The sequence below is a fragment of the Acomys russatus genome, chromosome 5 (genome assembly GCF_903995435.1).
Source record: "Acomys russatus chromosome 5, mAcoRus1.1, whole genome shotgun sequence".
Lineage (NCBI taxonomy): Eukaryota > Metazoa > Chordata > Mammalia > Rodentia > Muridae > Acomys > Acomys russatus.
The window spans coordinates 75196542-75213492 of record NC_067141.1 but is presented as its reverse complement, the minus strand read 5'-3'; the positions used below and the strand labels follow the sequence as shown (position 1 = coordinate 75213492).

Below are 16951 nucleotides of genomic sequence, written 5' to 3'. Positions count from 1 at the left end.
TCCTAGGAGGCGCCTTCCCTCGGTTATAACTGATGACCAAGGAACTGACTTCCTCCTACGGCCTCAGTCACATGAGGTAACTGGTTTCTACTGTTTGGCTCTCTCTTAATTACCCCCTGAGGGGAACCCCTCGAACTGTACTGAAACACCTACAATGGCTTCCTTTATGGATTGGGTCCCACATTCTAGAATGCTGGCTGTCTTCTCCTCTCACCTACTGGAAAGGCCTGCATACTGTCCTCAGCCAGTGAAAACAACCACTCACACTACACAACAGCCACCTTTTCCAATGGAGGCTGATGAGTGTCTGGGCTGTATTCTGTGGTCAAGAACTGGAATTCTCTTTACCGAGTTCAACCAAGACTTTGACTTTCCATTAATGGCTACCACCAATGTCTTCTCCAGAGGTCATTTTCATAGCATGCACTCCGTGTGATGACAAGGTAAAAGAAATAGGAAATTAACCTTGAAGGAAACGTGTGAAGTCATCTGATGAACAAAATTATTTAAAAAAAAAAAAAGGAAACCCAGAATATCAGACGTCATCAGAAAACTTCTTCCCTGCTGAATCAATGTACTTCCCTGAAATTAAACCTCCTTAACATATCTGGATTATTTTGAGAGTGTCAAAACAATAAGAATAAAATAACAATTGCACTCATCAGAGGGCGACTGCAGGTTCTCAGTTGGGAGGGCGCGTGAAGTAGAGCTCTTTGGTGAGCATGGAGACCACACACGGGATCTGCTTCTTCTCGTTGAAGCGTGGGTCTTCGGACTGGGACTCGAAGTGCCTGGCCACCCTGTCGTTCACCCTGGTCAGGATCTGCATGATCTCCAGCTCTTTGCCGTGCTCGTCCAGGATGGAGCAGAGAGCCTGCACAAACCAGGAGCCTTTCCCTGGGTTCCTCCACGAGTAATAACCTTCAGCCAGAGAGAGGGAGACGGCAAGACCCATTAGTCAACCCTGCTGGCTGGGAAGCCTGGATGAAGATGCTCAAAACGCTCTGGGTGTGGAACCTAGTAACTGGTGATGTCACCAAAGCCCAGTGATGGCAGATATTGCCAGAGATCTCCTGCACCTGGGAGACCTGAGACACCTAACAGGGGGTGAGGTCTGTGAAGAGTGCCCTAGGAAAGGTGGAGGTTACGTCATAGCTCTGGAACACGTCCCTACCCTCCCACAGTGAGCGCTACTTGCCCGCCCAAGCGCAGGGAACAGAGCTACAAGAGTTGCAGAGATCGTCAAGGTGTGTTGTTTACTGTCAGGAGACACAGAAGGAGGGGCACGGCCTGTGGCCTGTGGACGAGATGTGTTAGCAAGTGCTGATGGCTGCCTTAGGGGCAGAGCTAGGAGATGCTCCTGACCCAGGATGGCAGGCACTGTCAGGCAGAAGGTGTGCTTCTCATGGACTGTACAAGGCCTCTGGAATAGAAAGCCAACGTGTGACCTAAGTGTCTTACAAGGGCAGGACCCCCTCAGCGGACCCAGGTGCTGAGGAAGGAATACCTAGCACAGAGGAGCAAGGTCCGCGGGAACCCAAGGACACTCAGCAGCTAGCTTTGTTGTAACAACGCAGAGGTCCATTAGACACTCATCCCAGACTGCACCCCTCCTTCTGTGACTTCCTGACATCTCTGACTCTAAGGGAATCTAAGATTACTTCCTGCCTAGAGGAAAGCCGGCGAGAAAGTCGGGAAACCATGCCAAACTCCCTGCGGTTCTAGCACAGCTGATGGAGAGCGCACATCTGCACATCCACACGGTTACCTCAGAACCCCTAAAGGTCAGAGGCCAGAAGTCAGAGGGCACGAGGCTAGAGAGGTGGTCTTTGGCCAGCCTCACCAGATTCCCACACGGAGAGCTACATGTCACCGTGGTGCCACGTGGACTTCCATCCTTATTCTGGGATAAACACTCTGGTGAAAGGACTGCCTGCCTGTGTGACTTTTGAAAGCGGCCACGGCCACCGTGTTGTCTAACGCCATAGTCTAAGCAGCAAAGCTAGAGAACTGTGGCTTCCTCCCCAGGAGAGGGAGGAGCGCACGCCCCTCGGCTCAATGACGACAGGAAGAGCCAGCACAAAGCGGCATTCAGTTCACCTAAGCTGTACAGCTGCTCCATCCAGCGTGATGAGAACCGGACCAGCGTCACCATCATCCCTACCACCCACTTATGCCACATGGTTGGTTCAGTCAGGGGTGGCACCCAGTAAGCTAGAGTGTCCTTACCACTCTTGCCTGCAGTGCGCATACTAGTGGCCACCAGCCCAAGCCAGACACTGGATGGTTTGGCTCATAACAATGTACTTGTTTGGAGAGAGGGTGTCACTCAGCATAGTGGCCAGGTTAGAGGTCTGGACTAGCAGCTCCCTGGGTTTCTGCTTGTTGACCTCTAACCTCCAGGGGCCCCAAGGCAACCATCTGAAGGTACACTTGCCACTCCGTGACTCTTCAGCCTCAAACAGTTTCCTTGTTGTTGTTGTTGTTTTTAAATCAGGGCAAAGTTTAGGCTGCTTGGCGGTACACACAGCCCGTGATAACAGGTTCCTTTGTAGATTTTGAGGGCTGACCTTTCCACATCACATGTTGTCATATGTTGAACTATAGACTGAATTGTCAAGTTTCCATGCTGAGATCCTACTCTCCATTATGACAGTCTTCATGGAATCAAGTTAACAAGGTCAGACTGGTGGGCCCCTGGCCCAGTAGGATTAGTGTCTTTATGAGAAGATACGCCAGAACACTTCCTCTGGTTTTTCCTGTTTTCTCTGTCACGTGAGGACAAAGGAAGAAGGCAACCATTTAAAAAGCAGGAAGAAAGTCCTCTTCTGAAACCAGTTGGCGGAGAATTGGATGTCTGTTGACTTAAGCTAACTGACACAATTGTGATCCGCTCAGTCTTTAGTAAGTAAGTTTAAAGAAAGCCTTTTTTTTATTGGCCCCCTGTAGAGAGGCTTGCCTTCCTCCCTGAGTTCCTCCAGGCCTTCCTCTGACTCCACACTGGTTTTATTTATACCGCTGTCTGCCAGGTTTTGTATTGCCAACATCCCAAGAGCAGGAAGACCTAAGCACTTTCCACCCCACACAGTGCTTGACAGTGCGGTGTTAGCATCCTCACAGAACCCATGGCAGATGCTGCCAGGGCTGTTTTCTTTCCCAGATGCACTGACTCATTTACTGTAACTGAGACCTCTGCACCAAGCCTTTGCCAAAGGCCTGCAGCTGTGGGAATCCCCGCTCAGAGAGGGTCAGTGCCTGACAAAGGAGAGGCTTATACTGAACAGACTTGGGCAAACACAGGGCTGCCACAGTCACAGCATAAAGGATCCTGGTCTAAGATGCAGTGCAGAGTCCGCGCACTGAAATTTGACCCTGGACACATTTATTCATTTCTTCCTTCCTTCCTTTCTGAGACAGGGTTTCTCTGTGTAGCCTTGGCTGCCCTGGACTCGCTTTGTAGACCAGGCTGGACTTGGAACTCACAGAGATCTGCCTGCCTCTGCCTCCCTGAGTGCTGACCCTGGACACATTTCTGAAGCTCACCCAAGTTCAATTAATTTTTCAGCTGCAAAATAAACAATGACTTTCTCCGTTACCTACAGGACTATTATAAGGATGGTGGGGGGGAGGTGGGTTATAATTATTTAAAATGACATAATTCTTAAGAGTCACATGTATTGCTTAATGTGAAAGTCTTGCAATTACTACTAATCCTAGTAAAACAAGGCAGAGAATTAACTCCTCTTTCTTAGGGAGAGAAATGAATTTTGTGGCGGGCAGAGTAATGGTCCCCAAATGGACACATCTACCTCTGGACTCTGTGACTATGTTATCCTACATGACAAAAAGAAACTTTCAGATGTGACTCCAGATAGGGAAATGAGCTGGGTAATGGTGCACACTTTTAATCCCAGCACTTGGGAGGCAGAGGCAGGTAGATCGCTGTCAGTTTGAGGCCAGCCTGGTCTACAAAGCAAGCCTTTTAGATGCAATGAAAATTATAGACTCCAGATAGGGAAATGAGCTGGGCAATGGTGGTGCACACTTTTAATTCTAGCACTTGGGAGGCAGCAGCAGGCAGATCGCTGTGAGTTTGAGGCCAGCCTGGTCTACAAAGCGAGCCTAGGACAGCCAAGGCTACACAGAGAAACCCTGTCTTGAAAAACCAAAACCAAAACAAACAAACAAACAATCAAACAAACAAAAACCCCTTTGGGCTGGAGAGTTGGCTCAGTGGTTAAGAGCACTGTCTGCTCTTCCAAAGGTCCTGGGTTGAATTCCCAGCACCCACATGGCAGCTCACAACTGTCTGTAACTCCAAGACCTGACACCCTCACACCAATGCACATAAAAAGAACAAACACACCTGTCTCAGATGGGGAAATGGTGCTGACTTGCCCAGGTATACCCAGTCCCAGAGAGAAGAAGAAGGGACCGGGGGGGGGGGGGTAGGGGGACAGTGTGTTTATGGGGCTGATGGAGAAGAGAGGAAAGGGTTTTCAGAGGGGGAGGACTACGCTAAGGGATACAGTCAGTTTTAATATGCTAGGAGGAAGAGAAAACCCATTTCCCTATGAGCCCTGGTCATCCACATTGGGATTCTGACCCCTAGGACACCAAGATAATCTGTTTCTATGGCTCGAGTCCCTTTGTCTGTAGGACAGACTGGGCGTCTGTTACCCTGTGCGTGGGCATGAGTGGGAAACTGCTTCAGACGTCAGAACAGTTGTGTAGGTGTTACTGGCTGAACAATGCTTTTTCTTTCTGTGTGTGTGTTGTTGTATGTGCGTGTGCTTGTGCACACCTGGGTGCAGGCACCTGTGTCCCTGTTGGGTGTCTTCCTTTATTGATCTCCACTTTAGTTTTTGAGACAGGGTCTGTCATAGCATTTGGAGCTTGCCAGCTCAGCAAGAGGGGCAGGTCTCTGAGCCTCTAGGGTTCTCCGTTAGCTAGACACCCAGTGCTGGGGCTGCGGGCACGCACTGCTACGCTTGGATCTTACACCAACCCAGTGCTGGGGCTGCGGGCATGCACTGTTACGCTTGGATCTTACACCAACCCAGTGCTGGAGCTATGGGCACGTATTGCTACGCTTGGGTCTTACACCAACCCAGTGTTGGAGCTGCGGGCACGCCCTGCTACGCTTGGATCTTACACCAACTCAGTGTTGGAGCTGTGGGCACGCACTGCTACGCTTGGATCTTACACCGATGCTGGCGACTCAGTCTTGGGTCAAAAGTGCAAGCAGCTTACCCACTGAGTCAGGTCCCCTTGGTTAGACATTTCTAGCAAGGAAATATGACATCTGAAATGCTCCAAGTCCAAACTTTTCAGTGGGATACTGACACTAAGTTTCAGCTTTTGAAATGCTTTGAGTTAGGGGGCGCTAAAAACTGTAATTAATCATAGTAGCACTAGGAGACTAATACAGTCCTCAGGCCTGCCTGCAAATTGATGCAGGAATGTGGATGGGTAGGGTCAGCAGGTAGTGTACTGGGTACCTGGAACTGTGGAGTAAGCAAAGAGAAAGTCGGCTTCCACTGGGATCTTGTACCGGGGGTTAGCGTCGGTGTCATTGATAGGCCCCGAGTCGGCCTGGATCCCGTCGTCCAGCTCCGTCCCTCGGCAAGCCTAAAACATCAAAGTAGAGCGCTCATGGTCAGGAACCCACACCGCTTGTGCTGTCCCCTGCTGTGCCCCAGGAATCCTGTCTGGCACACCAAGAGCCCAGTGGCCAGCTGATGAAGAGATAAGCACCTGATCTTAGTCAAATTACAAAGTAGAGCCTTCCAGAAATAAAGCAAGGGCCTGGGCCAACCATTTCTGGGCAGAAACCCCAGCCCCAATTTGCATATCCTACAGAAACTGCATGTTGATTTGTACGGATGATGCTCCCCCGCCCCCCACACTCCTGCACTCCGCACGACATCCCCTCACACCCCTGCACTCCACACGAGGCTCCCTATCCCCCACACCCCTGCACTCCGCACGAGGACCCCCCCTGCCTGCCCCTGCATTCCGCAGTCTTTTCCTACACGTGATTGCACAGGCTTTCAAAGCACCTGAATGAAGAAGAGCTTGGGTTTCTCTAACAGGGTCTTGCACCGATCTCCCCTGAAATGAGCGGTCAGATCCTTTATGGGCGTCATGCCATCTTTCCCGTAAATCATATTCTCTTCTCCGTGGCTCAGCAGGATGCAGGCAAAGCAGGCCGAGTTGCTGTGGTCCTCCTCAGAGGCTGCGGGGGAGAAATCAACGGGGACCATTTGATTTCTCCAGAACTGGCTGACCATTTGGGGCCAGCATAGAGCATGGTGTATGGGGGCCTTTTCAAAGGACTGGGCTGGGCCACGGGCTCTGAGGAGACTGCAAGCTGGTCAGGGAGAGTTCTAGAATTTCTCTCAGACACAACCCAGGCACCAAAAACAGACACTAGAGGGTGCTGGGGGCAGAGGGACATGGCTGTTCTGTGGGCTGGTTCTGTGATGCTGGCGAGGCTAGTTAGCTTGCATCTTCTCGTCTGTCTATAAAAAGGTGATAACAGCAGCTATTAAATGTGTCCCTATAACCACACATAGAACTTGTGTATCGAAGCCAGCCTGCCTCTGCTTGCTGAGTGCTGGGCTTGAAAGTCTGCTCTACCATGCCAGCTTCAGTTACTATGTTTTTAAGTGAGATACAGAAGAAGCATCACTCAAGCATTTGTTGAAGAAGAAAAACAAAAATAAAACCATAAAAACAAACAAAAAAAAACCCCAAAAAACAAAAACAACAACAACAACAACAACATTAGGCCAAGTGGGATAAGCCACAAATAGATCACAAAAAAGGCAAATGCTGTAGAATTTCACCCTGGCGAGATACCAAGGCAAAGTTCACAGAGGGAAAGTAGAAAGCATGAGGAAGGTGGTGGTTGGGGGAGGGGAGACACACTTGGTTAACAGATAGGTGGGTTTGGTTATGGAAGATGAAAAGAATCCTAAAAAAGCTACTATGTTTAACTCCACTGAACTGTTCTGCTTAAAATGATTAAAACAGTGATTTTTGTGCTACACATAATTTATCACAATTGAAAAAATAATACGTATCAGAAGGACAGTAAACCAGCGTGCCACAGGCACACACATCCTGCACATCCAAGGCTACTGTCCCACTAGTCACAGTAGCCGGGGAACAGAAGCAGCCCCTTAACAGAAAGTAGCTAAGGGGAGGAGCATGGCCCATCTGCACAATGGAGTTTGTGCCACCATAAGGAAAGCTGAAATCATGACATCCCAGGGTAAGAAATGGAGATCACTATGTTAAGTGGAACTAGCTAGCCTCAAACACAAAGACCTATGTTTTCTCCTGTGTGCAGAACCTGTTCTTAAAGTACGCAAGCGTGTAAGCGTGTGTGCTTGGGTATGTGTGCCTATCGGCTATAAAATTAAACAGAGCATCCTAAGAGGGGGGGGCGGAGACATTATGGGGGTGGGGAATCGAATACAGGCTGGGGGCCCTGTGGAGCAGAGTGGGGGTGGTAAAGGGGAGCAGAGCATGACACACGTACAGGAAACCCATTGCCTCGCACGTAAATTAGAAAGTTAGTAGAAAAAACAATCAGAGCGCTGTTAGTACAGGGATTAGGGGAGTAAGCATCGAGCACTCAGCTGGCCGGCTTGCCTTCAGCTCATTTATGGCTGTGACACTCACCAACCTACTAGTTAATACCATAAAAGCCATGGGGGAAAGGCTTTAGAATTTCAGGGCTACCTCCCATGTGCTGGAACTTATCCAGGTACTTTATATGAATTATATATTGTTTTAAAGATTTATGTAATGTTTAACTCTGTGTGTGTGTGTGTGTGTGTGTGTGTGTGCATGCACACGCATGAGTGGAGCCTGCAGACGGCAGATGAGGGCATCTGATTCTCTTCAGCTGGTGCTTCAGGTGGCTGTGAGCCATCCAACATGGGTGCCGCCGGGAACCAAAGTCAACCCTTTGGTTGCAGGTCCTCTGCGGGAGCAGTATGTGGCTCTTAATCACTGAGCCATTTCTTTGACCCCAAGAAGTCAATTAAAAGGAAGATAAGAAAGGTTGCACAAAATCTTTCTTTTTCAATTATGTGGTTAAGAAACGCTGAGCCCTGGGCTGCTGTAGGCCCCTGTCTGATGAAGAGGTTAGATTCTACTTCCAGGCACTTGCTCCAAGTGTGAGAGTACCACAGTGGCACTGCAGCCCACAATTGCTGGCAGCATGTGCTGCAGGTCAGCAATGGACTCAGGCTCAATACAAAGTGGGGAAGGAACCTAATTCTAAGATGGTTTTGTACCTCCACATGGTGCGTGAGCATGAACTCCGCAGATGCCAGTGAAATGTCAACGTTAAAGGTTAGACAGGCCTGGTGTACAGTGGACACAGCTCTCTGGGCAGTGGGCAGAGCTCCTGGGGTCTAGTCTGGTCCTTAATTTATTCTCCAGCACAATCACAATGTGGTACAGCCACAGGCAGCCCTACAGAGCCTAGACCCCGCTCCTCGTGGCGCAGGGGGCAGACAAGGACAGAGCCTAGACCCCGCCCCTCGTGGTGCAGGGGGGCAGACAAGGACGGAGCCTAGGCCCCGCTCCTCGTGGCGCAGGGAGGCAGACAAGGACAGAGCCTAGGCCCCGCTCCTCGTGGCGCAGGGGGCAGACAAGGACGGAGCCTAGGCCCCGCTCCTCGTGGTGCAGGGGGGCAGACAAGGACAGAGCCTAGGCCCCGCTCCTCGTGGTGCAGGGGGCAGACAAGGACAGAGCCTAGGCCCCGCTCCTCGTGGTGCAGGGGGGCAGACAAGGACGGAGCCTAGGCCCCGCTCTTCGTGGCGCAGGGGGCAGACAAGGACAGAGCCTAGGCCCCGCTCTTCGTGGTGCAGGGGGCAGACAAGGACAGAGCCTAGGCCCGTCTCCTCGTGGCGCAGGGGGCAGACAAGGACAGAGCCTAGGCCCCGTTCCTCGTGGTGCAGGGGGGCAGACAAGGACAGAGCCTAGGCCCCGCTCCTCGTGGTGCAGGGGGCAGACAAGGACAGAGCCTAGGCCCCGCTCCTCGTGGTGCAGGGGGGCAGACAAGGACAGAGCCTAGACCTTGTTCCTCGTGGCGCAGGGGGCAGACAAGGACAGAGCCTAGGCCCCGTTCCTCGTGGTGCAGGGGGGCAGACAAGGACAGAGCCTAGGCCCCGCTCCTCGTGGTGCAGGGGGCAGACAAGGACAGAGCCTAGGCCCCGCTCCTCGTGGTGCAGGGGGGCAGACAAGGACGGAGCCTAGGCCCCGCTCCTCGTGGTGCAGGGGGGCAGACAAGGAAAGAGCCTAGACCCCGTTCCTCGTGGTGCAGGGGGCAGACAAGGACAGAGCCTAGGCCCCGCTCCTCGTGGTGCAGGGGGCAGACAAGGACAGAGCCTAGGCCCCGCTCTTCGTGGCGCAGGGGGCAGACAAGGACGGAGCCTAGGCCCCGCTCCTCGTGGTGCAGGGGGCAGACAAGGACAGAGCCTAGGCCCCGCTCCTCGTGGTGCAGGGGGCAGACAAGGACAGAGCCTAGGCCCCGCTCTTCGTGGCGCAGGGGGCAGACAAGGACGGAGCCTAGGCCCCGCTCCTCGTGGTGCAGGGGGGCAGACAAGGATAGAGCCTAGGCCCCGCTCCTCGTGGCGCAGGGGGCAGACAAGGACAGCTCCCACTCACCTTGTCTGAGCAGGTCTTGCATCTTGGCACAAGAGCAGTCGTTGTAGACAGTCACCTCAAACCCCAGGCCTCGGAAGCACTTGAAGAGAGCCTCTGCATCTTTGTCTGTCCCATTCCGGACATCCATCCCTGTGGGGGGTGAAGGGGGGTAATGCCAGGGGTGAGGATGAGCAAATGCTGAGGGCGGGCTCTGCTTAGAGCCGGGGCCAAGTGGGGCTCCAGCATCAATTCCTGAAGCAGAAAAATCACCACTCGATGTTACAGCTTCCATGCACAAGTGGGACCAGAGGCAGAGTGGGATGGAGGAGCTCGGCCTCTGTGCAAGGCAAGCTTCCTCACAGTAACAAAACCACACAGGTCTTGTGATGGCCACACCGGCTGCCAATGTCACACGATTAGAGCCACCCAAGAAAACGGGCCATTTTATCACAGCCATGGGAAAAGTAACTAAGACAGGCTCCTTGGCTCTGAGCCCTGTCTGAGCTGCAGCACACCGCGGGCCTGAGGGAGCATTTTCTGAACCCTTTCCCCTGCACATGTCTGTGTGGAGGAGGTGGGAGGACAGAGGGGGCTGGCCCAGGCCCCGCACCTACCTGTGGCTTTGTCGAAGTTCTTGTTGTTTATGATGATGCACTTTCCCATCCTCTCGAAATCCATGCTATACAGGTACGTGGGCACTCGCTCCCGCGTGGTCCAGACAGGGCGCATAGAGGCATTTTTCTTCTTTTTCCTTGGGTTACAGAAAGTCAGTTAGAGGCTGTGGAAGCAGTCTGGGCAGCTGCATCCTCAGGTAAGCCGTGGTACTTGTGAATTAAAGACATGAGGCAGACAGATGGCTCTATTTAACTGTCACGTTTAGATGAAATAAGGCTTCAGGGTAAGCTTCGATAGATGTCAGAAAGCACAGACCATGGCCACCATGTGTTGGCAGAGTACACATCCCAGAGGGGCCACACATGAGAGACATGGGTGGCTCAGCATCTCCCATGAACTTGCGCACTGGTGGGGACCTATTGGGGCATCCACTGTATAAGGCTGGCATGACACACTAAAAGCTAAATTTACACAATCCCCATGGCAGAACAACCAACCTGGGTTAGGCAAATGTTTATTAAAAGACAGGGCTACACTGTCCATCATGCCCCAGACAGGAAATAGCCCATAGTCCTGTTTACAATAAATGGCTGAGCTGAGGAATATTCACGGAATGGCATGAAACACGTGAACAAACATCATAAATAGAATACAGAAAAGAGGCAATACACAAACGAGCACACAGACTTAGGCACCTCACATTAACGGTCTGAGATGTAGAAGCCAGGGGAATGCCAACCCTATTTCTTTATTTTAAAATGTACCATGTATGTGGTGCAAGCATGTGCGCATGCGAGAGTGTACTTGTGCGTGTGTGTGTGCACACGCCTGTGGACACCACCAACATCAGACGTCTTCCTTACTTAAAAAAAAAAAAAAAAGACAGGTTCTCTCTATGAACATGGAGCTTGCTGCTTCAGCTGGCCTGGCCTGCCAGTGAACCACTTGCCTTCACTTGTCCCACATGCCAGCTAGTGCATGGTCTGAAGACACTCGATGCTGTGTCTAACTTTTATGTGGGTGCTGGGGATCAGAACTCAGGTTCTTATGCTTACAGAGCAAGCTCTTTACCCCCTGAGCCATTCCCCCCCCCATATTTTTTTTCTTTGTACAGATTGGTGACGGTTACAGACACATGTCGGCAACCATTCCCATGTGCACACACCTTTCTGTGAGGGTGAATATTTTAATGGCACTTGTATTAATGGGGGTGGGGGTGGGGAGGACAGCAATTTTAAAAAGAGCACTATGTTTTTCCTATCCCTCAAGCAACTATGGTTCTACTGAGGAAAACCACGTGGCTCTGAGGCGAGAACGTGGATGCTACGGGAGGGCAGAGGACCAAATGGGACCAGAGAAGAGGAGGAGGAAGGGCATCAAATGGGACTCAAGGGAGGTAGTGGTGCTGGTCTCCTCTCCAAAGTGAGCTCCGCTCTGGGTGGGAAGGAGTTCTATCTGATCTGAGAACCACTGGCTCCCCACACCTATGCTGATGCTTGCCTTGTAATGTGCTGAGCAAACATGTCTCCCAGACACTGCAGAGGCAAAGTCTGAGAAAGGCCAGATTAGTGTCCTGGAGTCTTCCTGGACTTTTCTCCACAGCAGACTCTCAGCGTCTCTGAGAGGATGCGGCCTCTCTCCTCCCCACTGCTCCTGTGGTCCAGAGTATAGGAGTTCAATGCGTCCAACGGTCGCTTCCTTTTTGTCCCTCTGTTTTTACAAGGTCAGGTTTCTTCCATGGCACTATTTCATGTTTAAAAGGACACCATCCAGAAGCTGACCTCTGTTTTCTGTCTGTCCATGCCCACGCTGTCCCACCCTCCTGCCCTCGGCCAACAGGGTCGTGAAAACTCTGGGTTGGGGTAGGCAGAGCTCTGTGCCTTTCTGCTCATGACTCCTGCCAGTGATCACTGCCCTTGGCACAGTGCCAGCTTCCTTTCTTATAAAATGAGGTAAGTCACATCTGTTAGTCAGGGTTCTCTAGAGGAACTGAACTGACACAACAATGACTATATGTTAAAAGAGGCTTTGTGAGACCGGCTGGCACGATCCAGTTGGAGTAGTGCCGCAATGGCTGTCTCACATTATGGACCAGCAGTAGCGGCAGCTGCAACGGGGCAAGGTAGCTCCGTAGTGAGGGGGAAGGACAGAGGAGCCATAGGTGAGCAGTGTTCTTCTTCTGCATCTTTTTTTGCACACGATGCTTGTGGGTGCTCTGAGCTGAGCTAGGGCCGCTGCTCCTCGAAGTGAGTGGCTCAAGGATCAGGTCACTCTCGGCGGCCGCACGCTGACATTTAAAACCGCCTACCCACCACTACGGACGGAGACTAGACAGCCTGCGTCTTCCTATGGCGCTATCCTCTGTGTGTCACCCAGGCGAGGTTCAAGACATGCCACACAGGCAGGAGCAGGATTTACTTTCTCTCTGCCACCTTCTCAACACTCTACAGATGGTGTCCCCTGCGTGTGTGAACTTCCTTGTGCTCAGTGGTCATGTGGGTAGGAGGTACAATGCCCGTTTTACAGGTATCAGTAACAACAATTAACATTTGCCAGTGCCTACGGAGTTTGCTAAAACTCTCAGCTGCGTTTCCTCACTGAGTCTTGATAGAATTCTTAGAGGCGGGTAGCCGAAGTGGCTAACTGGCTGGCCTGGGGAGCGCCAAACACACTGGGCCCATGTCTACTGCGTGGTCCTCTGACTTGTTACTCACTTGACAGTGGTCACCCTCAGATGGCAACAGGCACAGACAGGTTTGGAGATACAGCCAGCTGTAACAAGCTCCCTGTTCTCAGAGAGGCCATCCATGCTTCTAGCTAGGTCTGAGGACTGACAAAGCACTGTGCAGGTGACTCTGGGAGAGAGCTCGCTTATTCCAGCTCCCAGGCTTGGATCAGCAGCTGGCCTGGGGAAATGGAGATTTGATTTTCTCTGGGATAGACACAGCCCTTGTTATCACTTAGGATTTAACAGGGTAGGTATATGAAAGAGCTTTAAAGCCCACCGAGCTCAAGACAGAAACAGCCTACTGTTCCTTGTTGGTGCCTGCCCCCTGTGGGAGCTTCCTGGGCTCAGTGCACAATCCCAAGGCCGAGTGCAAGAGTAAGCTCAGGTCTGGCTGGGATGTGAGTCTCCGTGAGCCAGCTGCCTGGTGTGTGCTTCCTCTACAGCTCTGTGAACAAACACTGCCTTTGACACTGAAATGCAGGGCAGGGCCCCACTCACCTCTCACCTTACTATTGGGGAAGCTGGAGTGCATGACCTTTCTTAAACAGGTGCTGCTCACTTAACCCTTAAGAAGGCAGCTCTGGGGCTGGAGAGGTGGCTCAGAGGTTAAGAGCACTGCCTGTTCCTCCAGAGGTCCTGAGTTCAATTCCCAGCAACCACATGGTGGCTCACAACCATCTATAATGTGATCTGATGCCCTCTTCTGGCCTGCAGGTGTGTGTGCAGGCAGAGCATGTATACATAACAATAAATAAATCTTTAAAAAAAAAAAAAAGAGCACTGACTGCTCTTCCAGAGATCCTGAGTTCAATTATCAGCAACCACATAACCATCTATTATGTGATTTGATGCCCTCTTCTGGCCTGCAGGTACACATGCAGACAGACCACTGTATAAATAATAAATAAATAAATAAATCTTAAAAAACAAAACAAAACAATCAAACAAACAAAACAAAGGCAGCCCCAGACTGGCTTTATCTTTCGTTCCCTGTGATTCCTTGGAAAGGACCAGGATGGGAGGAAAATGGTAGAAAACTTAAGGTGGGCAGGAGCCTTAGAATATCAGCTTCACTTTAGGGCACAGTTCCCACCTCTTGCAGCTGACTGAAGGCTCCCCAAGGGCTGTGAGGTGGAGGAGGATACCCTGCAGGCTGGAGAACGCTTTACTCAGGAAAACCCCTGAAGAGGCACAATTCTACTTCTATCTTCTGTGGCCAGAGTTCTACAACGAGAGGCTAGCAAGATGGCTCGGAAGATAAAAGGCGCCCTGCGCTTCTTCCTGGACCCCACATGGAAAGAGGAGAAAGGTGAATCCATCAAGGTGTCCTCTGATCTCCATGCACATGCCACGGCACATGCACGCATGCGCACATGCACGTACACACGTGTGCCCCCCTCCTACAACAGCCCCCCAAACCACCCCCCGATAGAGTAAATGTAGTTTTAAATCCCAACAACTCTAGAATGACAGCCATGCTTCAGTCACGCTGCAGCTCTTAGAGTCCGGCTGTCACGACTTCATCCCCAGTAAAGTGCAAGGCAAAAGCAGCAAGTGTCTTTTATAAGGAAAAGCGCTGGAGAAATGTGCCGTGGGGAATCCATGGCCCCTGTTTCGGTAAGAACAGAACCTGGAACGCTAGCTTATCACTTAATGAACAGTTACTGATTCATTCAGTTTTTAAAGAGGGAACAGGACCGGGGGATACAGACATACTGTAAAGACAACAGCACATGGTTACAAAAGTCCCTAAAAACTGAATTGCAAGTGATGTTCAGTTTTTATCCCTGGTAAATATCTCAGAAGGATGATAGGGACAGTTTTCCTCACCAGACCTGCCCCTAGATTAAACTCCTCAAAAAATGTAAAGTTACAGTTATTTAGTATGCAGCAGGCTTAGTGGCAAACACCTTTACCCACTGAGCCATCTCACCAGCTATGAACTGTTATTTTTAAAGTGAATATAAATCTCTTCCTCTTGCTGGTTTGGGTCAAACAATATCACGGCTCCTTGCAACCCAGATGGCTTTCTGTTAAAGCGAGGTCTGCCAGAGCACAGATGTACACAGCAGAGATTAGCCACTCAATTTACCTTTCTAAGGAGAGCCAGCTCTGGGCGAGCAGATGATGGAACCAGGTTAATGGAACCAGCTTACAGCACAGAACAGAAACAGTGAAGGAGTGAGGGACTGCTGAGAAGCCACCATAAAGGGTGAGCCAGGAAACAAAAGGGAGGAAGGGACACCCGGAGTTCCCTGCACACAATGACATCTGCTTGAATGAGTCTGAGACACCTGTCACCTGTCGTTTGGGGTCACCCTCTTCTCTGGGTTTCTCTCCCTTTCACACCCATTTTCCCTTAGAAACTGTGGGGCTAGCTGCCATATTGGTACAGATTAATCTCTCAGCCTTTCCCCCTGGCCACTTAGTCATGGTCATAGGATCAGTCTCCCACAAGTGGTTAAAATGAGATTTTTTAGTGCTCATGTTTCCACATGTGGCCTGGGAAGCCATGATGGCAGGCTGGCAGAGAGAGGGCAGAGCCAAGCCAGGGAAAAGGTGAGCACAGGTGAGGATGGGGAGGAGTGTGGGCAGCATATAAGGCCAAGGGAGGAGCGTGGGTGACATATAAGGCCAAGGGAGGAGTGTGGGCGGCATATAAGGCCAAGGGAGGAGTGTGGGTGACATATAAGGCCAAGGCAGGAGCGTAGGTGACATATAAGGCCAAGGCAGGAGCGTAGGTGACATATAAGGCCAAGGGGAGGAGTGTGGGTGACATATAAGGCCAAGGGAGGAGCGTGGGTGACATATAAGGCCAAGGCAGGAGCGTGGGTGACATATAAGGCCAAGGGGAGGAGTGTGGGTGACATATAAGGCCAAGGCAGGAGCGTGGGTGACATATAAGGCCAAGGGGAGGAGTGTGGGTGACATATAAGGCCAAGGGGAGGAGTGTGGGTGACATATAAGGCCAAGGGAGGAGTGTGGGTGACATATAAGGCCAAGGGAGGAGCGTGGGTGACATATAAGGCCAAGGGAGGAGTGTGGGCGGCATATAAGGCCAAGGGAGGAGCGTGGGTGACATATAAGGCCAAGGGAGGAGTGTGGGTGACATATAAGGCCAAGGGAGGAGCGTGGGTGACATATAAGGCCAAGGGAGGAGTGTGGGCGGCATATAAGGCCAAGGGAGGAGTGTGGGTGACATATAAGGCCAAGGGAGGAGCGTGGGCGACATATAAGGCCAAGGGAGGAGTGTGGGCGGCATATAAGGCCAAGGGAGGAGTGTGGGTGACATATAAGGCCAAGGGAGGAGTGTGGGCGACATATAAGGCCAAGGCAGGAGCGTAGGTGACATATAAGGCCAAGGGGAGGAGTGTGAGTGATGTATAAGGCCAAGACTCCTACAGCTTCAGTGTTCCCTGAAACAATGACCAGGGGCCATAGAGATGCTCCATGGTCAAGAGTGCCAACACTCAAGCCAGGTGGCTCACAACCAACTGTAACTTCCCTTCCAGGGATCCAATGCCCTCTTCTGGACTACACAGACACCAGAACACCTGTAAAGCCACACACACACACACACACACACACACACACACACACACACACACACACACACACACACACACACACACACACACACACACACACACACACACACACACACACACACACACACACACACACACACACACACACACACACACACACAGACACACAGACACATACATACACACACACAAAATTTAAAATATAGTATATAGCTCCATCCCAGGTTTCCCAAAGGGCCCTGAGGTTGTGTTTCTGGCTGTTGATCCTGTTCCGCGTTCTCACTCACATGCTCAGGCAGTAACAACAGCTCAGGCAGTGGAGCCACATCAAGAGCCACAGTGGCCTCATGCCTGCCCAGCTGCCTGTCGTCCCATGCCTCTGCATACACCA

At 51.4% G+C, this 16951-nt stretch overlaps 1 protein-coding gene across 2 annotated transcripts in view; it reads right to left on the bottom strand.

Annotated features, from left to right (window-relative positions):
* Positions 1–340: 340 nt before the first annotated feature.
* Positions 341–16951, bottom strand: part of Casp7 (caspase 7) — a 37717-nt gene continuing 21106 nt past the window's right edge. Inside the window, exons 3-7 of one of the 2 annotated variants that reach the window (XM_051146838.1) lie at positions 10284–10420; positions 9691–9819; positions 6063–6238; positions 5502–5631; positions 341–921 (exon numbers count right to left, since the gene is read on the bottom strand). In XM_051146838.1, the coding sequence (XP_051002795.1) occupies positions 683–921; positions 5502–5631; positions 6063–6238; positions 9691–9819; positions 10284–10420 (811 nt within the window). In that variant the 3' untranslated portion in view covers positions 341–682. The remainder of the gene's footprint in view (positions 922–5501; positions 5632–6062; positions 6239–9690; positions 9820–10283; positions 10421–16951) is intronic. The other variant, XM_051146837.1, reaches the window with a different exon arrangement.